Below are 24127 nucleotides of genomic sequence, written 5' to 3'. Positions count from 1 at the left end.
CAATGCAGGTGTAGAAGCACGGTGGCTAGGAAAAACTCCATAGAAAGGCCAAAACCAAGGAAGAAACCTAGAGAGGAACCAGGCTATGAGGGGTGGCCAGTCCTCTTCTGGCTGTGCCGGGTGGAGATTATAACAGAACATGGCCAAGATGTTCAAATGTTCATAAATGACCAGCATGGTCAAATAATAATAATCACAGTAGTTGTCGAGGGTGCAGCAAGTCAGCACCTCAGGAGTAAATTTCAGTTGGCTTTTCATAGCCGATCATTAAGAGTATCTCTACCGCTCCTGCTGTCTCTAGAGAGTTGAAAACAGCAGGTCTGGGACAGGTAGCACGTCCGGTGAACAGGTCAGGGTTCCATAGCCGCAGGCAGAAAAGTTGAAACTGGAGCAGCAGCACGGCCAGGTGGACTGGGGACAGCAAGGAGTCATCAGGCCAGGTAGTCCTGAGGCATGGTCCTAGGGCTCAGGTCCTCCGAGAGAGAGAAAGAAAGAGAGAAAGAGAGAATTAGAGAGAGCATACTTAAATTCACACAGGACACCGGATAAGACAGGAGAAGTACTCCAGATATAACAGAGTATATATTCGGAATAATCTTACCATAATCTTACCATTATCCGTGACTTCTAGACTTGTAGCTGTCGAGGACACAGGCCACCAATAGTATCTAGGATCTCTGGCTCTGTCCGGCAGTGTTTGTGAGATGCAGGCGCTCTCTCCTCAGCTGCCCTAGGGTAGTGGGCTGTTTCTAGGGGAGTGTTAGGCCGTGCAGGCATCACACATGGCTGACAGGCTGTTGCCAGCCCCTTCTCCCACAGGGTGTTTGTGTGTGTGCAGGCACACTCGTGCGTGTTTTTGTGTGTATGTGCGTGTCCACAGTAAAGCAGAGCGAAGGCCTGCCAGCTCAAAGGATGCAGTGTAGGAAGAATATTAACTACTACTGTCATGACACGGACAGATCTTGTGTGCTTCACATACATTGCCCACCATTCTAAGTTCAGCATGTATGTCTGTATGGGGGGGATTTGGGAGGTTTTCTCATGTTGTACGGGTTCAGTCTCAGTCATCTGTATCCTCACTAGAGGATGTCTCTCTCTCTCTCTCTCTCTCTCATAATTAAGTCTGAGACTTGCCTTTGAAACACATAAAACCTATTTTAATCTGATGAGCAGCAGGCCCACTGTCTCCCCAACAGGTCTAATAAGATGTATACAGATATATAAAGCAGCAGCCCGTAGCTAAATTAGCTCTCTGGTAAAACAAATAGCGCCATATTAACTCATGCTAGAATTTTCAATGCTTACCCCCTCCACCCGCCTCCTGCCAAAATAAAACCATTTCCTGGAGCCTTAATTCAGTTTTAGTTGGCATATAATTCAGTCAACCACAACATAAAAAAAATTAAATTTACAGTCCTTCAAATGTTCTCTCTGGGGACAAGGGTGAGCGCAGTCTAACAGATTTAGCCCTAGGTTAAACAGTAGTAGCAAATTGCCTGTTAGGAGCAGCACAATACAGTGTCTGCTTCTGGAAGTGGTCAGTGAAGCCAAACACTGTGCATTCTGAACATTCCCGAACAGTTGTCAAGAAGGCCTCATGCTATTTTAGTTGGGGACAAATGGGTGTGTTCCTGTCCTGTCCCAGTCCTTTAAAGGGAAAAACAGAGCTTTATGAAGAGTTTCTGTACTCAAGGCTATTGTTGGTGATGTCAATATCCGCCATAAATACCATTGTTTTAGTGTGCAGGGACAAAGACAGCATTAGGTAAGTACGGCTAATGCATTAGAAAACCAAGTATAATATTGGTTACTGCAGGAAGGTATTGAGTTGATGGAACACAATAATCCTTCAGGTCATTGCTTACCCTTAGGGCTGACGCTGAATTGCCAGTCAACTCCCGCCCCCCACAACATTTCTTTATGATCCAGGTCTTGGCAGCCCCTTGTAATGCTCAAATTGTGTTTTGGAAAGATGCAGATTGGGTGCCAACATCCCAGAAGAACACAATGGCTACAGTACTTTCCTTCAGAGTCTAATGCTGCCTGCCATCTCCAGGGGGTTGGTTTAAAAAGCAGCACAGTTTTAAAACATTATTGTTGTTCTGGGTCTAACGGACCTCTAGTTAAAAAAGTGGAAAACTGATGCTCGGTTCAACCCCACAAGTGGCGCCACTGGAGTGAAATGTCATTATGTCTCCAGAAGTATTACGTCTAACTCAGTACGACATATATTACTGGGAGACAGAGAAGTTGTGCAACAGACCAATCCTTTTATAATGCGTTTAGAAAATATAAGCCAAAGCAGGAAGACAGTGTGGAGGGGAAGTCTATTGATTGTGGAAGAGGATTTCCTCGAAGCAGGACTGAGAAGAGTCTCTTTATTATCAACCTGAGAGGTATTTCCTGGCAGGAACCTGCTATGATAGATGAGGTCATCCCATGTCCCCTTTTTGCTATATGACTTACACAATGTGTGTTTCGAACTATGGAAGTAGACTGTAAATCCTAGTGTGAATCACAGCAGCCTGGCATAGTGGACTGTGTGTGTATGAGTGTGTGTGTCACTGTAGTCAGGTGAGTGTGTTGTTGTTCCACCCGGAGGCCTCTCGCTGGGGCAGAACAGGGCAGAGGGGCATGGCAACAAGGCCAGGATATGACACAGCAGTCAAAGCAGAGGCAGGTAGAGCCCTCGGCCAATTGGAGCCTTCGGCATTGTGTATCTCTGGGAAGTTACAGCCCAGGAAACAAAGAGGGGAGGAGAGCTCTGTATGACACATGCTTACACAGAAAGAAAGACAGAGAGGGAGAGAGAAAAATAAAGTGTGTGTGAGAGGTAGCTAGAAACAGTAAAGGGAGAGTTATATTACAAAGGTTTACCGGTACATAGACAGACTGACAGATAGATGCAGGCAGCCAGTGCAGTGCACACAGTGTGCACCCTCAGTACAGCAACCATGTCTGTGAGGATACCAGTACTGAAAGAGCCTGTTGTTCCTGTCTATGTGCAGTTCTCCAGGGACAAGTACATCATGGAGGGTCCACCGGAGAAACTACGCAAGGAGCTGGAAGACGAGCTGAAGCTGGGCAGTGAGGAACCACGCAGCCACGCCTGGTACCATGGTGCCATCCCCAGACAGGTAAAAGAAATAAAACACACACACGCACTCTCTCTCTCTCTCTCTTTCTCTGGAGGGACAACTCAGCTGCCTGTTTGCCATGACTGTTTTAGAGTCCAATGATTTAGCTTGAGTCAAAGGATTCTTGATAAAGTATTTTTTTGTGGCCGGCGGCACACGCTGGCTCTTTGTGAAAGAGGATATTTAAATAAAGAGATGGAGCTAAGAGAGGCTTACTGTGAAACTCGACCAGCCCAATGAAAGCATGCAGAGGGGAGGGGTTCCTCTGTTGCCAACAGCTATGGCCGGGTGTCCAGTTGCACACTGATTTCATTCAGGGGCCTGTCACTCCCACCCTGTGGAGGAATCACAGCACTGGCGCTCTGAAAACATGGCAACCATGCAAAACCTTGCATACCCACGCAGAGCAGGACAGCTGGCCAGACAGACACGTTTCCAAGTTCAACCAAAAATCTCTGTAATGACATCCAACACAATGCGTTGTTTGGTCACACTGGAGTATTATGTGAATGGAGTCAGGGAGCTCAGACACTTTGGCAGGCAGCTCGTCATAAATATGTGAAAACTCCCAGTGACTAGAGGCTTCTAGAGTGGATCTGTGTGTCTTTCATGTGGACTGAAGAGTAAAAGCTACATGGCTGAGGTTCTGGACTTAGGAGGGGGCTGTGACAGTGTGACAGATCCCTGCCCTCTGACAACTAGCGCAGCAGTGTTCAACTATTACCCTAGGAGGTCAGGAGCCTGTTGGTTTTCTGTTCTACCTGATCATTAATTGCACCCACTTGGTGTACCAGGTCTAAATCAGCCCCTGAGTAGAGAGGAACAACAGGGGGGGGGGGACGCAGTGAAACTGGCTTTGAGGTCCAGAGTTGAGTTTAAGGGCTCTAGGGGCTGAGCCTTGTTTTGAACACAGGGATGTAAAGTCTGAGGAGTGTTAGTGATGATGACCCACCTCAACACCCAGAGCTCAGCTCAAATAAGTGCTTGTACACAAAGTAGTAAAATCAGGGACTGTGTTCTTTCCTATGATTCACTCTCAGGCAACAACTTGTCTGAAACTGGTTGAGTCAGATCAGAATCAGACAAATAAGGACAAGTCAACAACAGAAAGAACTATTTATCTTGACAGGTCTGTTCTACAGCACTGGCTATATTAAGTCCATTGAGCTGTGTGAGGCTCAGTGACAAAAGGGCAGACTCACTGTCAGTTTGACATACTGTGGCTGATTGGTTCATTGAAATGGGCTTCATTTCAACCTTGTGCTTTCATCAGTATCTCACTAAGAGCTTGTCACTGAGAACTTGTCAGTGTGAACAGAGCGGCGCTGACACACACTTAGTAGTGAAAGCTCAGACCACAGAGCTCGGTCCATGAACCCCAGCCTCAGTGAGGATGCTCCGTCAGCCTCAGCACACACACACAGAGCGACAGGTTTTAATTGGATGGTAACAACACATGGGTGCAATCAAATGACATGATGCTATTTATTAACATCTATTATAGCCGTCCACTGATCTGCCAGGGACCACACCTCTATAAGTCTAATCATCATCCCTAAGATAAAAGCTCATCTGTGCCACCCATCCCATTTCCCAGTACACCTGTCACCTTCTGGTTTCATCTACTGTATTTCTCAGTGGAGTGGATGTAGGCCAGGGAGCCCTGCTGCCTTGTTCCATGTCTTACGTTGTGACCTTGTAAGGGGTGTGAGCCAGCATGTATCACAGCCCTCCATTAGGCATTGTGAGAGTCACAATGGCTCTGCCAGTCCCTGGTTACAGTAGCTGCACACGCTGTCCTGTTTACCCACAAGACTGGGCGTCTCTGAACTAGAACTACTAGAACTAGTAAGACCAGCTCAGTCAACTCCCATTCTACCATTAGAGAACACAGCAGCTTCAGGTGATGGACGAGTCCCCCCCATGCCAGTGCATCGGGGATAGTGAATGTTGTCACAGTGCATGTATGTCACACGGAAAAGCACTGGCCACTCAAGTTGCTCAACGAGTTGTGCTGGCAATGGGATTGTGTTACGATTTTCCCTGCTGTAAAAAAAACTCATAGCTGTTTGAAAACACTTTCAATTTCCATATAATTTCACAACAAAACATTTCACAACGGTTATCTGTCAGAAATGTATAAATAACTTTGCATAGCTAATGGATGTAATATGGATCGCAATTTCAATGAGCTATTTCATGAGGTATAAATCAAATTACTTTCAATGCGTCAGACTGGGTTTATAAACCCAAAGCATCGCCTCGTGTAAAATCACAGATGGGACCCTGAATAAGAAATGGAGCTCTTTTGAGCTTGTCCTTCCTGGCATGTGACAGGATGGCATAAGACTGGTAAACACACACATGCTCAGTTTTACATGCTGCACCTCCTCAGCAGAACAGGGACTTTACTTTACGTAAGGACAAGGTAAAACAGCATTCTAGCTGCTAAGTGATCCTAGTAAGGTTTAATAAGCTCCTTCCTGGTGCTACTGCGGCCAGATTGTGAAAAGAGGGCTTTTAAACTTTTAATTAAAAACCCTCCACCTTCCGACTCCAAAACATGATTATATAAACATAATTACTAAGTTCAATACTCTTAATTAAAAAGTAAAGTAATTAAATGTTTGGAAGAACAACATGAGTGAAGTGGAGTGTGTAGACCAATGTGTGACATGACTGAGTTTCTACGCAACACTGGGGCTTTTGGTCATTTGACCCTACAGTTTGGCTGTGTGGCCTGCACTGAGAGAGCATTTTGGGAGGTATCATGATGTCACAGTACAGTAACAGTAGCGCTAGTGAAAACATTCAGTGAGCCAAACATGTTACTGAGAAGGCCATTCAGTGAGGGAGTAGAGCGCCTGTCGACACAAATCCAACAGTGAGACGAGTGTGACAAACTGAAAACACACTAGACACAGTTCTGTGTGATATTGAAAATACAACCAAGTGTGTGAGCTATATGTCTGTGTGTATATGTCTGTGTGTATGTGTCTGTGTGTATATGTCTGTGTGTTCAACATGTGTCCTCTGGTGTCCAGGTGGCAGAGAACCTGATCCAGAGAGACGGGGACTTCCTGATCCGGGACTCTCTGTCCAGCCCTGGGAACTACGTCCTGACCTGCCAGTGGAAGAACAGCCCGCAACACTTCAAAATCAACAAGAAGGTGGTGGCCATGAACGAGGCCTACTCCCGGGTGCAGTACCTGTTCGAGAAGGAGGGCTTCGACAGCGTGCCTGCCCTGGTGCGTTACTACGTTGGCAACAGGAAGCCAGTGACGGAGGCGGTGGGGGCCATCATCTTCCAGCCCATCAATAGGGCCTTGCCCCTGCGCTGCCTAGAGGAGAAGTATGGGGTGGCCTGTGTCCGTGTGGAGGCTGGCCTGACCCTGCCCGAGAGGAAGAGCCAGACATCTAAACGCCTGAGCCTCAACATCATGAACGGACACACCCAGGACCACAGCCTCGGACGGGGGAACCTGCTTAGGTTAGTAGGCTATCTACAGAGGCTCAGGCCTGTCTGGTCTGGACATAGTGTATGTGGTTGGAAATTGTCTGTGAGCCGTAGGCTACAATGCAGATGCTTGCTTACAGGCGCAAGATCCATTTAGATCCATTACAGCAATAAAGTGCCCTTTATTTTCCTCTGCAGCCAGGAGTTTATATAGACACTGTACATTATGTCATACATTTATAGGCCGGCAACTTATAAGTAGCTATAAAATATAATTTTGTAGGGGGTTTGTCCAAATGGAATTGGCTCCGTATAATTTCATGTATAGCCTAACATGCAAACACGTGCACTCCAAATTTGTAAGACTAATGTGGGAGTCACAGAGATAAGTACACGTCTATAATAAACCATTCCTGAGGTTAAATAAGGAGTGGTGTTTAGCCTGGATGGAGAATACCAACCTCTGAGCACAATACCAAGGCAAACCAGGACAAAAAATACCCCATCAAATTACACTGTACCATTTTACATAACAAACAGTGCACACAATGTATCAGGTTTCTCTAGGGGTTAGTGGTGTGCCCAGTAGCCATGTCTCTGTTGGTAGCTAGATGGATCAGTCCAACTGAACACTCCTTTTCTCCTTCTCTTCCTCACTCTCTGTCTATCAGGAACAAAGACAAGTGTGGAAGCCAGCCGGCGTGTCTGAACCACGTTCAGGAGAGACGACGGCCCCTCAAAACCCACCAGTCAGAGAGCTTCCTCCCGCTAGGTATGTACCATCCCCTCTCTTTTACTCATTATGCTGCAGTCAGAGGATGTACAGCTCTGACGAGCCTGCAAAATACTTGTTTCCGTGAACATGCATTCTTTGCACAGGGGTGGGAATATTTCAAAGGCAAATGTAAATATTTTCTTCTTCAAAACGTTGCTTTGTACACTTTCAACTCAGAAGTGAAAAGTGTGACATGAGCTCGAGATGAAGATACATGTATTTCTGAAAGGATTACAGATAAAAGTTGAAATGGGAATCGATAGATGTGCTTGAAGTCTGAGTCTTTGGAATAAAAGAGACGAGAGATTAGAGAGATTCAAAAAGCTGCATTCCATTCTGTGACTGACAATGTAATTAAGCTTTCTATGCAGTCAGACTTCAAATAGAGAGCAGGACTCCCAGTCAGCAGCTACAGAACACAGCATGGCTCTAGCTGTGTGGTGTTGCTAGGCTGCAGTGTGCAGGTTTAAATAATGATGTTTACCTCTTTCTCGCTCACCCTCTCCCCAGGCTCCAGGGCCCAGCCCCAGCTCATGGAGCACCAGCCAAGCCCCAAGTCTCCAGTATTTAGGACGGGTAGTGAGCCGGCACTCAGCCCCACCGTGCCAAGGAGGATGGCCTTTGAGACCCAGGCCGGGGAGGCCATACGGGGCTCAGACAGCCAGCTCTGCCCCAAGCCGCCCCCTAAGCCCAGCAAGGTGCCCTCCATCAGGATCCCCCACTCCCCACGTCTGCAGCCCCTGGCTGCCCCAGCCCCGGGTCCCCCTGTACCCCCACTGAAACCCAAGAAGCAGCATGTGATCCAGGCTCTCCAGCCTCCGCAGCCCCCCAGCCCAGAAGTGAATTACTGTGAACTCAGCCCCTGCAGCCCAGCAGAGTTGGACAGGCTCCAGGCCCCAGCTCCAGGGCCCCAGCCCAACAACAACAGCTACGTAGAGAGGCTGAGGACAGAGGAGAGCCAGAGGAGCAGCTACGGCTCCAAATTGGACCGCAGCTCCTACCACCACGCCATCGAAGCCCTGGAGAATGGCAGCGAAGAGGAGGTAGAAGGAGGTGGAAAAGGAGGGATGGAAGAGATAGAGGAGACTGTGGAGAAGGAGTTCCGGCGGCCGGTGTTGGAGACTGCGTCTGCGTTCCGGCCGGGGGAGTTTGAGTCTAGGCTGCTGCCTGCAGAGAACAAACCCCTCGAGATGAGTGTACTGAAGAGAGCCAAAGAGCTGCTGGTCCATAAAGACCATCACATCATCGCCAAGCACATCCTCATGGCAGATTGCCAGGTACCGCATTGCACTGTCCCACTACACACTGTACCCACATTACGTTCACCACACCACTAGTCCTACTGGATGTCTGAACACTCTGGGCTGAATCCAAGAGATCATAACTCAAATTTCAGTGTACATCATGAATTGATGATATACACCGAGTATTCCAAACATTAGGAACACCTTCCTAATATTGAGTTGCACCACGCCCCTTTTTGCCTCAATTCATCGGTGCATGGACTCTACAAGGTGTTGAAAGTGTTCCACACGGATGCTGGCCCATGTTGACTCCAATGCTTCCCACAGTTGTGTCAAGTTGGCTGGATGTCCTTTGGGTGGTGGACAATTCTTGATACACATGGGAAAGTGTTGAGCGTGAAAAACCCAGCAGTTTTGTAGTTCTTGACACGAACCGGTGCGCCTGGAACCTACCACCATACGATACCTCATTCAAAAGGCACTTAAATCTTTTGTCTTTCCCATTCACCTTCTGAATGGCACACATCCCCAATCCATGTTTCACTGGTCTCAAGGCTTAAAAATCCTACTTTAACTTGTCTCCTCACCTTCATCTACACTGATTGAAGTGGATTTAACAAGTGACATAAAAAAGGGATCATAGCTTTCATTTGGTCAGTCTCATGCAAAGAGCAGGTGTTCTTCATGTTTTGTGCACTCAGTGTAAATTTGCAGGACAGTGTGATGAGTTTGGATTCAGGCCTCATTCAGCAACATCTAACTAAGGGGCTAGAAACAGCCAGGCACACAGAGGGCATCAGAGACTGGTATTTAATTAATTTCCTCTCGTTGGTATTTGGCCTTCTACAGTCAGGTGTCTTATGTCTGTCTGGGTGTGGTACACCACACAAAGTGCAAAACGAAACTAGTGAATTTAACTTTAGTAAGACGCACCAAAAATGATCTGCAGCCAAATCCATGACTGGGTGTCTAGTCTTTGAGGGAAACATCTTCATAGTGTTGTTAAAAACAGCTCGAGTACACAGTTATGTAAATGTGGCTTTGAGGTGTCTCTTGTTTAATTCAGTCAGAAGGAGCTAATGATCAACGATTTCCCCAAACATGACCATACTAAAAACACTTCTAAAACCACATTAATGCAACAACAAAAATGATGTACCTGACAGGTTGCTAGGGTACATGGCATCTCTGAGGAGGCGAAAGCTCAAATGGGTGTGTCATCTGGTCTGGAGCTGGTGACCTTACCCCACGGCAGGCAGCTGCGGCAAGACCTGATGGAAAGGTAAACACACACCCCCAAATCCACCTGACACACTCCTTGTCAGGTACTAGGGACCCCTCATGTTGATGCAAAAGGTTCTAGGGACTTATGACTGAACTTTCTGTCGTGTAACCCAGGCACCACACCATGGCCATCGGGGTTGCTGTGGACATCCTGGGCTGCACAGGAAGTCTGGAGGAGCGGAGCGCCACTCTGAACCGTATCATCATGGTGGCTCTAGAACTGAAGGACTCCATGGGGGACCTGTACGCCTTCTCCTCCATCATGAAAGCACTGGACATGCCTCAGGTACCCCAGTCAATACAACTGGACATGCCTCAGGTACCCCAGTCAATACAACTGGACATGCCTCAGGTACCCCAGTCAATAGAACTGGACACATAAGACACGGTCCACCACATGGTCTGAGTTGAGTCTTTAACCCTTCACCCTCGTGGGAGTTGGCCTATATGGATAGGGCTAAATTGAAATGTTTCCTACAGAAGAAATATGGAAAGCATATGCATAACCATGGTAGCAATTGAAAGGGAACAGTTTACAGTTCAGCTGACAAGACTGAATCATAACATTACACTGTTGTTTTTATGTGCATTTTACTTTACTGTACCTTTCGTTGTATTTGTTGATAACGAAATCTGAAAATACTCTGGATACATTCAGTAACATAAGAATATTCCTGGAAAATGTGCGGTAGGTGCAACATAGACAAAAAATGACAAGGGGTTTGAGAGAGGTTTCACTGGCGTTATTGTACAGCCATTGCTGTCCAATTTAGGCATCTATCAGTGTCAAAATCTGCCGTTTTCAACACGTATACAGGTACGAGTGTAAAGGGCTGTGCAGGCGTAGGCTGAGATTCCTGGAGATATTGTGGTGTTTGTTTCCTAACACTGCGCTTGACCACAGATCACACGGTTAGACCACACCTGGACCATGCTGAGGAGGAAGTACACTCAGACTGCCATCATATACGAGAAGTCTCTCAAGCCATTTTACAAGGGACTGTATGAAGGAACAGGTAATTGCACATCATTGGAACCTTCAGTTGTAGTTGTGTGTTAGTTGCTGCAGTCCCTGACCGTGTCCCTGTGTGTGTGTGTGTGTGTGTGTGTGTGTGTGTGTGTGTGTGTGTGTGTGTGTGTGTGTGTGTGTGTGTGTGTGCGTGTGTGTGTGTTTAGTGGACATGCCCCTGACTGGCACCACAGTGCCTCTACTGATGCCCCTGCTGATGCTGATGGAGCGCCCGGCGGTGGCGTTCGAGGGCATGGAGCTGTGGGAGAGCAACGACCAGGGCTGTGAAATCCTGCTACGCCACCTGGAGGAGGCTCGCAGCGTGGCACACAATGCTGACTCATACACCGCCAACACTGAACGAGTCCTGCAAGGTAATACACTCCACGCCCACCGCTAGATACACACCTACCGCTAGATACACACCCACCGCTAGATACACACCTACTGCTAGATACACACCCACCGCTAGATACACACCTACTGCTAGATACACACCCACCGCTAGATACACACCTACTGCTAGATACACACCCACCGCTAGATACACATCTAACAGTTGTCCAAATGAATTGCTATGCAAATACTCCTGTCCAAAACGACCTGTATTCACATTTGCACTCAGCCTTTTTCATAGTCCCTGAGACACTATAACAAATGCCATACTGCATGTCTCGGCAGGTATGATGAGTTACAAGGCTAATGATGTGTTCCTCTTTCTGGCTACAGATTTCCAGGCTGACGAGGATCTGTTGGAGATCTGTAAAACAGACTTCCAGCTGCGTCTGCTGTGGGGCAGCAGAGGGGCGGCCGTCAACCAGACGGAGAGATACGACAAGTTCACACTCATCCTGACTGCTCTGTCCAGGAAGCTAGAGTCAGCGGTCAAACACACAGAACTCTGAACAAGACAGTCAGGCTGGTTAAGAGAGGATGAGGAAGACTGTTACAGAGCGAGACCGCTGTCCTTTCCCAACCTGTCCACTGGAGGGAGTGTGAGTCAGATCCATCTGGAACTCATCCTTGGCAGGACACCAATCTGAGTGTGCTGATATGAAAGGGGGAAAATGTCCCTCCTTGACGCAGGAGGGGGGGGGTTGCCTCATCCCAGATCTGTTTGTGCTCTTGCCTACTATTTGGAGGCGGCAGGTAGCATAGTGGTTAGAGCGTTGGGCCAGTAACCAACCGAAAGGTTGCTGGATCGAATCCCAGAGCTGACAAGTCTGTCATTCTGCCCCTAAACAAGGCAGTTAACCCATTGTTCCCCGGTAGGCCGCCATTGTAAATAAGAATTTGTTCTAACTGTCTTGCCTAGTTAAATAAATGTAAACATATTTTATTTTAAATACTCCGTTGCCGTCATTGTCAAGACAATGGCATGACAATGAGTTAGCACAAACAGACTGTTACCCAGGCTAGGAGGGGGGTATTTACACCATATATGGTAGTGTAGCCCCTTGACACTGGTCCTTAGTCATCCTACTGTATGTTACAGACTGGAACACACACTGACCACAGAGGACCCAAGAAGTGTGTCTGAAAGTGTTTGTCAGATGGAAATGTATGTATGAATTGTCACTAAAGTAGTGATTGTACACCCTTGTTATAACGGTACAACAATGACTTTGAAAGGAGAACATAGAATGACGAGACGGAAGAAGTGGAAGGAGGAAAACGATTGGTCGCTATACTAGAGGCAGTTTAACTGTATATTGTCTTCAATACTATATACTGTATGTACATTAACTAGATCTTCGGCTGTGTGTTCCATGTTCATTGTTCCTCAGATGGTATATTATGAGTTCATCTGGATAATCCTGAATGGTGTACATAATACATAATCATGTGAATGCTAGACTGTAATATATTTCCCTCTTAAATATTGACTTGTAAATAGAGTTGCGTATAATTGTAATATCTTTATATGAATTGTGGCAAGAAATGAATAAATAGATGAAGAAATGACATGCAGGTGGTGTCTGAGTAACAACAACCGTGGAACATTTCACAGTAAGTATTATGATGCAAAAAAATGGTCTGGATTCAATCCGTATCACACAAGTATTGTGAAAGATCAGTTCTTGCTCGATTGAAATGTTAAAGGTGGAGACTGTATTGACGGGAAACACTGCAATGTCGTCTCAATTGGAAATTAACTTTATATTTGAACATGGATCTTTCGCGATACAGATTGAATCCAGCCATGTGTAGATGAAGAGTAGGCTTGCAGAATTAGGAGGGAATAAACAGAAAAAAAATCCAGAATAGTCCAACCAGGATTTCTGTAAAACCAGGGAATTTATTGAAAGTTCCTGGAATTTTACAACCCTAATGAAGTCTTCAATAAGATGCTAAATGTTCTTTGGTATGTTCATGTGTTTGTTTTATTAGAACAATGAGAGAAAACAGATTTTTTTCCCACAAAGTGACTTGACAACATTAAAAAGTTAAGAGATGTGCACAACAACATGAAGAAATAGAAGTACTGCCATTGATTATTACAATGTGTTAAAATAAGAGTCAACAGTGAGATTATCATATCTACTTTTTGCAATTCAATGAATTTGCTACCATGCCAACTCAGCTGGGTTGGTAGATAACACAATTTGCTCCTTGCCGTGATATGCGTGAATACTAGAAATCATCTTAAAGCATATTGTTAGGAGTTTTTTTGCATAATGATCAGAATTACAGCATAATGGATATGATTTAGCTCACAGTTTTAATCCAAAGTGAAAATCACATTTTTAAATCGGATAACTTTTGCTTAAGGTTGCTAGTGAAAAACCTACAGCATTATCCATCATCATACTTTGTCACCACTGAAGGCCACTTGCACCAAGGTGCCAAGATTACGGTCAGCACTGTTTTAGGCCATTAGAGACAAGCGTGTCAAAATCCTACTAATGAAGGATAGCCAGACACACACACTGCTGAAATTAATGGGTTAAGGTGCTTCATATTCAAATCAACTACTTACACCACGAGAGCTTCTCCTGATTTAGAGATCTACAATGACATGTTCATCAGGAATGTAACCAGTATTACTAAATATTGTAGGGTAGGGTCAATACATATTTCCTGTAAGCTCCAGAAATGTTGAGTCAAGCATGCACCTTCATGCTCTGAAAGCCATTCAAGGGAATTTCACTGAAACGAAAAGGAGGATTCCAACACCCACTTTCTGATAACACACCTATTAACCAGTTCAACAAGAGAGGAGTGATGATTCAAATGAGAGCATTCATGCAGGCAATGGAATTGACATGATAAACAAAAAATCACAGGATTTATATAACATGCACTGTCCCATTTGATCTGCGTGATCTTTGTTAGTGCACATTAATCAACGAAGCAGATCGGTCTTAATCAAGACATCCAACGGAAGTACGAACATGGGGTTCTTTAGGAAGTTCAGAGGTACAGTTCAAGTAAGATGAGCATATCATATGATAACAATGTCACTTTCACAGCTTTAAGTATTGATTAAGAACTAAAGCACTGCTCGTATTAGCGTTTCAAAGTGGGACCATCATATTAACCGCAGAAAGTTTTTAATAGCGAATATTATACCCTGCCAAGGGTAAAACGCTGTGTCAGTCTCATAAAAGCTACTTAACTTCTTTGATTAAAGTCCAATCACTCACCATGTCAATTATGCTCATATGCAAATTCAATTCACTTTCAAATTCATTCAATTCAAGAGGGTTAGTATCAAAAGCATTTTGACTAGCTACAGTAAATGCCTTTATTTTGTGGTAGTTCTGAACTCTACACCTCCTATAATAACATAGTGGTCACCTTACATTTGTACAAAAGGTAGCATACAGAGTCCATTTCATTCATTCATTTATTCATTGATATTCGATTCAAATGCTATAGGGCAAAAGTGCATCAGTGAAGACCATGTCCCTATTCAGAAGGATGTTCTGACAACAATGCATGGTTACTTTGAGCTAACGGCACGATTCTGAAAAGTGAGTCATTCATCTGATTAAAAACCCTATAAAAAGTCACAATAAAAACACATTCAGCATGAAATAAAAGAGATGTTAATACATACAATTTAGTAATAAAACAAACTATGTATATGCATACACATATTAATATGCATACACATGTTTATATATGTATAATCACATTCACAATTATAATATGCGCTTGAAACAGGAACGGTATGGGAATGCAACACTCTTTCACGTGGAGACCGCACGCAGCAAAGCCCCAGGATGCTCCTGTGAGACCGAGGAGAAGAGACGCGGCAGGAGTCTGGGTGGGGCCCAGAGGAGCACCACAGCAAGCCACCGTAGACTTTGTCGGTTGGAGCCCTTGTGTGCGGCAGAGAGTGATGGAAGAGCAATCAGCAGGTCCATCCCCACTCCCAGAATTAGTATTAAGGCAGAGACTGCAAGGAGAGTTGGAGTGTTGTTGTTGAATTGCGGGTAGATACCCTGTCATTTGTCTCAGCTCAGCCTCCAGGTTTCCTAGCCTGAGCCTGAGCTGCTGTGTGATGACTGGCTGGTGAGGGAGGAGAGCCCTCTGCTGGCATGCTGCCTTTCTCCGATCTGCGGTGCTGGTGCAGGGTTGAGGAGGAGGGGACGAAGTGGTAGTGTAAGGGCAGGCATGCTGTTTCTAGCGAAGTACTGCTCCTACTCTGATCTGAGTGGCCATGCCGTGCCACATGAGATACTGAACAACAGCACGACAGAGGTGACGCTCAACACACGCACAGCATGATGGGAATGTTTCGATTAACACAGAAAGAAAAGAAACGGAGAGACAAAAGAAACCAAAATCATGGATGAATGAAGGAGACAGACAGGAAGATTAGAAGTGAACGAACGGGGGCAACCACAGAGTTACATACAAGACGCTGCATTCCTTCCTGTATGACGTAATGACAGTTCATATTACAGACATGCTGAAGCACGTTAAGGTAAGGCGACCGCAGGCGAGTAGCACAGTCAGGCAGACATTCCCAACAACGGAATGAGAATGTAACAATGCAACAACAAGGCAGGCTGTTAGTGCTGGACGTTGCCTGAAGAGCAGAAATACAACATTAAGAGGTGCGTAATAGTGGAGTAGTGTAGTAGTAGTGTATTCATTGCTTATCTCTCATTTTAAAAGATGTTGGGAGTCACTAACTATAAGCCCCCTCCCTGGTCCCTGATCTTGCTGGTATGCTGCAGTGGATTGGTTACTCTGTGTTGTGTATAGACAGACACAGTTTAGAAGAACACTCCCCTCCTACAGAGGCATAGCTACCACCTCAGGAATCTCCGCTGCTATGGAATGATGTTAATGGCCATGGATGTGTGCATGCAAACATGTGACCTGCCAACCCCCTCCCCTCCCAAGTCAAGCCCCGTCTGCCACTAGCTCCACCAGACTCAGCATGTACCCTCCACCAAAGACCTCGCCACACTGCTCCACTCAGGAACCTGCAGTCCAACAGGAGAGAGAGAGAGAGAGAGAGAAAGGAGAGGAGTTACTGTACCGACCCCCACCCCTAGGACAGAGACAGATAGCGGACAGTAAGTGGTACACACTGAAGAACCACACCCCTGGGTGTAATATAGCCCTGACCACCAGAAGGCAGCATTGTTGTGACACACACACATACAAATCAAAGGAAGAGAGGAGTGTACAATTATCTTAAAGGGTAGTATGGTAGTGGGAGGTATGAGTCATATAGGCACAGACTAGGCCACTCCTTACCGGGACCGTATTACTGCATTCGTGTCTTAATAGGTGGAGCAGAGTACTTAACATACCAGACTCACAACAGCAGACTGATAACATATAGACAATACAATGGGTCAAATCTGTATAAAAGTCACTTTTCCTATTTTCCAAATCACTTTGATCCAAAGTAGAAAGATCTTAAAACCAGAAGAGCATTTTAACATCTATCTCAAAACAAAAAAAAAGATACATGAACTAAAAACAACAAATCACTTTTGAAATATTAAATAAAATAATCAGGCCTAAGGGGTGATGAGTCCCCTTGCCATAGAGCATGGCTATGGATATGTCGTCCTACAGACACACATGGCTTAATTCATTGATACAGAGCTCCTAGAGGGTCACTAAAATAGCAGGACTGTAGAGTGTTTGTTTGTCCGTGAGCTCACACAGTGAACAAAGAGGACCTGCTGTTCGGACCAGCACTCCCCAGAGGAAGAGGGCTTATGATATGAGTCCATGCAGGTGGTCAGATCAGATGTAGGTGACCGCACCTTTGCTGTTCTTCTCCATGGCGATCTCCACGTAGGACGTGGGCACATAGCCCTCCTCTCCGCTCTGCTTCCTGGCTCGCGTCCAGCCGTCGCCCTTGTCCTCCTCGATGATGTACAGCACGTCATCCTCCTTCATCAACAGTGTTCCCTCGTTCTGACCTGGGGGTCAACAACACAACACAGAACAAAGACATTCTGTTAGCGCACAGAGAAAGAACCACAACACAGACCAAAGACATTCTGTTAGCGCACAGAGAAAGAACCACAACACAGACCAAAGACATTCTGTTAGCGCACAGAGAAAGAACCACAACACAGACCAAAGACATTCTGTTAACGCACAGAGAAACAACCACTTTACATGAATACCACATCACATCATCAACATGCCGTATTCACATTCATGCAAATACTAAAAACTGCTCCAGTGTTTGAGTCAATATCGCTAGTTGAAATGCCCAACCCACCACACAGTGTCACCACACAGTAAGACAGTGAAATGCATAGAGCGCACCACTGGCTCGGCTGTACTATACATTTACATTTACATTTAAGTCATTTAGCAGACGCTCTTATCCAGAGCGACTTACAAATTGGAAAGTTCATACATATTCATCCTGGTCCCCCCGTGGGGAATGAACCCACAACCCTGGCGTTGCAAGCGCCATGCTCTACCAACTGAGCCACACGGGACCACTATACCATCAAAGGAGTAGAGCGCTTTGCAGTGGCCAAGGACTGGGAGGGGGTCGTCGTTGTCAAATTCATCATCAAACTCGTCTGGCTGGTGGGCCTGTCGGGGGTCTGGCTGGTTGGCCTGTCGGGGGTCTGGCTGGTGAGGGGGGCTGCGGTGCTCCTGGCTGGGGTCGTCTGTGTAACTGCCCTCAGGGCTGAGGAGAGGAGGAGGAGAAGAGGGTGGAGAGAAGAGACAGATGAGAGAGTCAGTGCCATCTCAGCCACTCAAGCTGTAGGATTCTGCTCCAGACAGACTGACCGAGCCATCCGAGTCATTTTCCTTTAGAAAAACTATTACGACTCCACCCATGTTAAGCTTTCAAAGACACAAAGAACAAGGTGTGTCATTCTATTTATATGCAGACATCTGGTAAACCTGTTAGATTGGATTTGTTCAATTTACGCTATGGCCCAGGGGAACATGTTACTGTCACTACAATAACTCTACTATGTTACTACTATTACTACTTCTTCTAGTCTACAATCTATTACTACCACATAAACAACGTGTTTCTGTGCCCTCTGACCTCTCTCTGCCATGGGGTGTGTGATGGTTGATGTCGGCACTGGGTCTTCGATCTCCTCTGGTGCTCACCTTCCCCTCCACCTCTGACAGCCAGCTCTGTGTGTGTGAGGGAGACAGAGAGAGAGACAACGAGAGCGAGAGAAAAGGAAATTAAGAGGTAGAAACAGTAATAACATTCATATTGCTGTTAATAACCCCACGATGGATACACTCATTCTTATCCTGGATATGCCATCGTTCAACCAGTCTTTTAATATAGTGTAGTAGATGTAACCCTCGGACTCTCAAAAAACTCCTATCCTGTTCTACTCAGTGTTCTGTTGACAAAGGGAAGCAGTGCATAAAGTCATCCCCCAGAGGGGGCTAACTCGGCACAGGAAACCATCGGAAAGTCACTATTTCTCCAGATGTACTGTGATGCCTTTCTTCCGCTCCCCTTCACCCATTCCTTCCTTCAGGGCTCTTGGCTGGGGAGGCTTACCTCATTCTTGTGGATCTCGGAGCGCAGTTTCTCCATGTTGCACATGGTCTCAGAGATCTTGGGCTGGAGGCTCTGTGGGTCGCCCATCTGAGGGTTCTTCTCATACACATCCTTCATCTTGTTCAGTGCATCTCTTCACAAACATACACGCAGTCACAATGTGAACACATAGTACATAAACAATTTAACAAATGACATGTCAATGAAATACTAACGAAGCAGAAACGTGGACAGTATAAGAGAGACACAGATCAGTGTTAAAGTAAGTCTTCCCATGGCCTACCTTTGGTCCACCTCTTTCTGTAGTTCTTTGCTGAGCTCGTCGATCCGAGCCTGCAGCCGCTTGCGTCTCTGTTCGGGAGGCAGATGGCTGAAGTCCTCCAGTGACGGAGCCTGAAATCGCATCAGGACACTGTCCAGTTACAATGACACAGTCACTCGTGGTCTCTAGAGACCTTCTCACAGCAAGAACCTACCAGAATTATACTAGTAGAGACCAGAGAACGAATAGGATGGAGAGCCTCACTCTAGAACGGCTCGTGACACTAGACCTGTGCTATAAAACTCCACAAGGTGAGACACATGTACAGCTAACTACGGCAGACCAGATCTCACACCACTGACTCACCTTCACTGACCACTGGGCAGGTTTGGGTTACAATAGAAGAAAAAGCAAAAGATGGAACGGTTATCAAAACGTACGTGGCTCATGTAGGTTGTCACGGTAACTACGAGCACAGCATCACAAGGGTGTGACTATGGAAGGAGAGTCAAGAGGTTGTCGGGGGTTACCCACAGTTGTCAAGAACAAAGGTGGACGCAATCTGATGAGCCCTATTAGTGTGTCAATCTGGGTGAAGTTATACTTGTTATGTAATCTGATATTATATTTCAATAATTGAATGGATATATTGACGCTACATAGAATGTGGCGTATCATGTATTGGAAAGGCTATCCTCCAAGGAGAATACACTGCTCTCAAGATATCCTTTTAATTCCACTAAAAACAAGTTGACATCTGAAGGGCTCTCTTTAGATGATGTGATGCCATTTGAAGCAGGAAGAAGGTTGTCTCCAGGAAGTCTGTCTCTTTACTGCAGACAACCATGAGTCACCTCATACATTAAGGAAATCAAACTAGGCCCTTCAGCCAGAAACCAAATGGGACACACAGGGGTGACACACAATCAATGGTCTGGCACAGTAATACCACTGCGTGACATTCATTAGACTGTTTAGCCGTCATACAGTATATTGGCTGGCTCATGACGAGGTACAGTTGACCTTCATGTCATTTCGACATACCACCGTAACCTCCCCTTATCCAAATACCACCTATAGCTACAGTATCACTTCCTACACGTCACACAACACACTCTACAAAGGCACTCCTGTGATTTCAACACCCCCCTGTTCCTAACTAAAGAATAAATAACTGGATCAAAACCAGAGAGACAGAAGAGAGGGAGGTGAGAAGGGAGAGAGAGAGAAAAAGAGAAAGAAATAAGGAGAGAAAGATAATTAAATCACTGCAAACCCAAACACACTGACATGCTCTTAGTCTTACCCCTCGTTTAAGACCCCTGAAAGAGGCTATCCTGGGTTTGACCGTTCTCATTTCAGACAGACAGAAAGCTATGGGGTCACTGGCAAATTTAGGAGCCTGACAGTGGCTGGCGGTAGCCAGGTCAGGGCGGTGGGGAGCAGGGGGAGGAGAGGAGGGGGGAGACTGGGACGACAAAAAAGGGGTGATCAACCTGCAAACTTTTAGAACTAGGAACATATTGTAACGATTGAACATAAAGTCATGGTGTTGTGAGACAGAAGGAAAAAAATACAAAAGTGATTATCCAACGTATTGTCCCACAAAACAAATCTCAACAGGAGAAACACCAGTTAAGCAAGATCATGCAATATGAAATCTGAGACCTTCGGGTGAGAAACCAGAATGGACATAAGACAAGAGCAGGCAAATCAAAGTCAATATGAGCACCAACACCCCTTGTATTAGACAAGTCATTTGAAAATGGTTAGCTACTCTCACACAAACCTACAAAAAGTTATAGATTAACAGACGGTATGGCCTTTGGTAGGTCAAAGTGTAGTGATTTATGTAATGAGATAGAAAATGCTAGATTCAGGTGACTGTTATAAAAAGACAGCTACCGTAAGGTATAAACCTACCAGTGGACTCTGTTACAAGAAAAAAACAGACACAAATCAGTGAGTGGGCACACATACAAGTTGTTCACTATTGAAACAGAGAGCAAAGGTCTTGACAGCAGGTGATGATGAATCTCTCACCTTGGGCTTTTTCCCAAAGAGCCACAGTTTGTTCTTGGCCGCCTTGCTGATCGAGTGTTTGGGGTCTGGCTTGACCACCCCCTCGTTCTTGGGGGTGCTGATGGTGTTGTCTGAGCCCGTCCGGGAAAGGTTCTGACTGTAGTCCTCAAACGGGAAGTCCCCTGGAGGCTCAAAGCCCGACTTAAATGACTCCACTACAATCGCGGAGTCCTGACAGAGAGACAAAAAAAAGACAGTGTGAGACTAAGATATAGTGAACATCAAACATTACAGACTGACATTTCTTTAAAATTATGTTTTCTGGGACACCATGGCCTGAGTGTAGAGTACAGCTCAGCCCCTGGTGGAAACCACTGGGCAGCATGCGCTGTGTGCATAAAGAACAATCAAAGGAAAACATGGCCCACTGAGTGGGAGCAGCTCTGCTCAGCTGGCTGTATGTAGAACCAGCCAGGCTGTATGTAGAACCAGCCAGGCTGTATGTAGAACCAGCCAGGCTGTATGTAGAACCAGCCAGGGTGTATGTAGAACTAGCCAGGGTGTATGTAGGCCCGTGGGTGGGAAGGAGAGAGGAGGCTCTGCCTGCCGGGGCCAGCCAGCTGCACAGACAATGTAGGAGACAGAGGCTGACTGATACACCACAGCTAGCATGCTAGCAGATGCCCATAGACTTCTAGTCATTGCGCTAGTTGGCATTGGCTCGCGAAAACTACCTCTAACCTCCTTTATACTGGACACAGAGACATAAAAACGGTATCTATGAGTTCATCTGACTCTGGGGAAGTAGATAAAAGGCCTCATTGGCAAAATCCCAAAGTATCCATATAACACTAGAACCGCATGGCCTTTCAGCATCCGCTAAAGAACATTGCCGGGCATTCCTATAGCATACGCATCAGATGCATATGCGCAAACATAAGCTCCAAAGTTTGATAAAAACTGCATAAACAACTGTAAATGATAAATTGCATGAAGAAATATTAGTGGAAATATATCCATGTAAAAACATAACAATAGTTATTATTGGGGCTCCTGAGTGGCGCAGCGTTCTAAAACGGCAGAGGCTTCCCTACAGACCCTGGTTCGATTCCAGGCTGTATCACAACCGGCCGTCATTGGGAGTCCCATAGGGCCCAGTGTTGTGCGGGTTAGGGTTTGGCCGGGGTAGACCTCCACTGTAAATAAGAATTTGTTCTTAATTGACCTGCCTAGTTAAATAAAAAATTTAAACATTTGTTTAGATAGAGTCAAGGATATGTTTTGTATAATTCTAAAAAGGCCTACTGCGACACATAGCATGTTTTCATTTCCCTTACAATACATTTGATTAGTAATAGAGTTACAGTAAATTGTACATAGTAAAACATAAAAGAGAATGTATCAACCCGCAAGGCGCGCGGACAAGTTATTAATGAGTGCCAACGCTCATAAATAGGCATAACAAACTCATCATTACACTAATGTTGTTCTAAATTAAAATCAACCTCTTCTGCCTCCTTATCATTCAGTTAGGCCTAATTGAAATTCAATTGTGAAGTAAAGTGCACAATTATCGCCCATTCATCCATGTCATTCATTCAGTGAGAGGACACACACATTATCGCCTGGCTGAATCCCAACGTCCTACAACACAAGTTGGTGATTAGGTTCAATGCTTTTAAAACGTTTGAGTTCAAAATTCTGAAAACGAGCAATGTAAAAATAGAAACATTTAAGGAAAAGTCAAGGAAAGAGCAAGACCTTGCATTTTGTTTTGGCAGATGTTTTATTCGTTTACAAAATCAAAACGTCGGTGGCCGTTGACCTACGGCGGTTCCAGTGTTTAGGGAGCCATTGCCTCGCAGCTGGCCTGGCTGGTGGGTGGATGACTAACTACTGATCCTGCTCCACCCATGCCATGAGCTGCCTCCGCTCCGTGCTAGAGTCACCATGCTAAAGCAAAGTCTTGTGTACACCCTGCTCCAAACTATAGAGCACTGTCACATATGCTCTTGCTATAAGGGAATCATGCTACTGTGTAGGCCACCATAGCATCAGACCATAGGGCACCATGCTCCAGACCCACCTTGCGTTGGTCCACAGCCTTGGCAGCAGTCACCATGCCCTCCAGACACTTGGAGATGATGGGGACGACTCTGCGCTCCACGTCGGCAAAGCTCCGGTACGTCTCTCCCAGCTTCACTGTCCGCCTCTCGTCCATGTCCTGCAGGTTCTGAAGATGTCGGGAACACACACACACACACCCCGTGACCTCTGACCTTTTGGTGTCCTGTGAGCCAATCACAGCTCAGATTTCCATCTCTCCGGCCAATGCGGGATGAGACAGAAGTTGGAGCCTGGAGAAGAATGGCTGGCCGTGGCTTACCTTGAATATCTGTGGAATGGCCACATTGAAATGTTTCCACTGTTCCCCGTTAAAGTTCTGCAGCTGAGCAGCGTATTCGTTCTTACTCTCGTCTGCTGAGTGTGTGCGCAGGTACAACTGGGACTTTGCCTGCAGTGGACACGATGGAAAATTCAGGACCACTCAATACACACAGCAAATGACAACCTCCGATGTGTATGGGTGTAGGTAGTTTACATGTCAAGGCTCAAGCCAGGTCAGGACTTACCTTTTCTACCTCTGACTTGGTGGCGTTGATGTCGTTGTCTAACCGGTCGTAGCTGATCTGTGATTTCTCTGCCTCCTTGCACTCCCGCTCAAACTTCTTCTTGCTCTAAGAAAGTCAAATAGGAGACAGATTATTAGTCAAGACATATTGACCTCTTCTCTAAACCAGGAGTCAATCCTGCCTTGTAATGAATGCAAGCCTCTTCCATTTCTACAGGACATAGATAGGAGAGCAAAACAGAGCAGAAGCACTTTATTGTGGTTAAACAGGCAGCAGAGCAAACGAAAAACCTCAAAATAAATGTATGCTTTCCTCCTGCC

General features: G+C 45.8%; 2 protein-coding genes across 8 annotated transcripts in view; one reads left to right on the top strand and one right to left on the bottom strand.

Annotated features, from left to right (window-relative positions):
* The window catches only part of LOC139578441 (breast cancer anti-estrogen resistance protein 3-like), a 96772-nt gene extending 83901 nt beyond the window's left edge, over positions 1 to 12871 (top strand). For all 5 annotated transcript variants that reach the window (XM_071406021.1, XM_071406023.1, XM_071406022.1 and 2 more), the window contains 9 exons: positions 3009 to 3137; positions 6182 to 6627; positions 7266 to 7366; positions 7880 to 8646; positions 9780 to 9895; positions 10012 to 10183; positions 10802 to 10913; positions 11074 to 11280; positions 11636 to 12871. In XM_071406021.1, coding sequence (XP_071262122.1) covers positions 3009 to 3137; positions 6182 to 6627; positions 7266 to 7366; positions 7880 to 8646; positions 9780 to 9895; positions 10012 to 10183; positions 10802 to 10913; positions 11074 to 11280; positions 11636 to 11811 — 2226 coding nt within the window. In that variant the 3' untranslated portion in view covers positions 11812 to 12871. The remainder of the gene's footprint in view (positions 1 to 3008; positions 3138 to 6181; positions 6628 to 7265; positions 7367 to 7879; positions 8647 to 9779; positions 9896 to 10011; positions 10184 to 10801; positions 10914 to 11073; positions 11281 to 11635) is intronic.
* A 393-nt stretch (positions 12872 to 13264) lies between these two features.
* LOC139578442 (formin-binding protein 1-like) overlaps positions 13265 to 24127 on the bottom strand; it is a 76034-nt gene continuing 65171 nt past the window's right edge. The window contains exons 6-15 of one of the 3 annotated variants that reach the window (XM_071406029.1): positions 23808 to 23912; positions 23561 to 23689; positions 23261 to 23407; positions 21196 to 21405; positions 20459 to 20620; positions 19174 to 19283; positions 18891 to 19023; positions 18411 to 18505; positions 17851 to 18038; positions 13265 to 17307 (exon numbers count right to left, since the gene is read on the bottom strand). In XM_071406029.1, the coding sequence (XP_071262130.1) occupies positions 17129 to 17307; positions 17851 to 18038; positions 18411 to 18505; positions 18891 to 19023; positions 19174 to 19283; positions 20459 to 20620; positions 21196 to 21405; positions 23261 to 23407; positions 23561 to 23689; positions 23808 to 23912 (1458 nt within the window). In that variant the 3' untranslated portion in view covers positions 13265 to 17128. The remainder of the gene's footprint in view (positions 17308 to 17850; positions 18039 to 18410; positions 18506 to 18890; positions 19024 to 19173; positions 19284 to 20458; positions 20621 to 21195; positions 21406 to 23260; positions 23408 to 23560; positions 23690 to 23807; positions 23913 to 24127) is intronic. The other 2 variants (XM_071406028.1, XM_071406027.1) reach the window with 2 other exon arrangements.

The sequence above is a fragment of the Salvelinus alpinus genome, chromosome 6 (assembly GCF_045679555.1).
Source record: "Salvelinus alpinus chromosome 6, SLU_Salpinus.1, whole genome shotgun sequence".
Lineage (NCBI taxonomy): Eukaryota > Metazoa > Chordata > Actinopteri > Salmoniformes > Salmonidae > Salvelinus > Salvelinus alpinus.
This window is presented reverse-complemented; position numbering and strand designations above follow the sequence as displayed.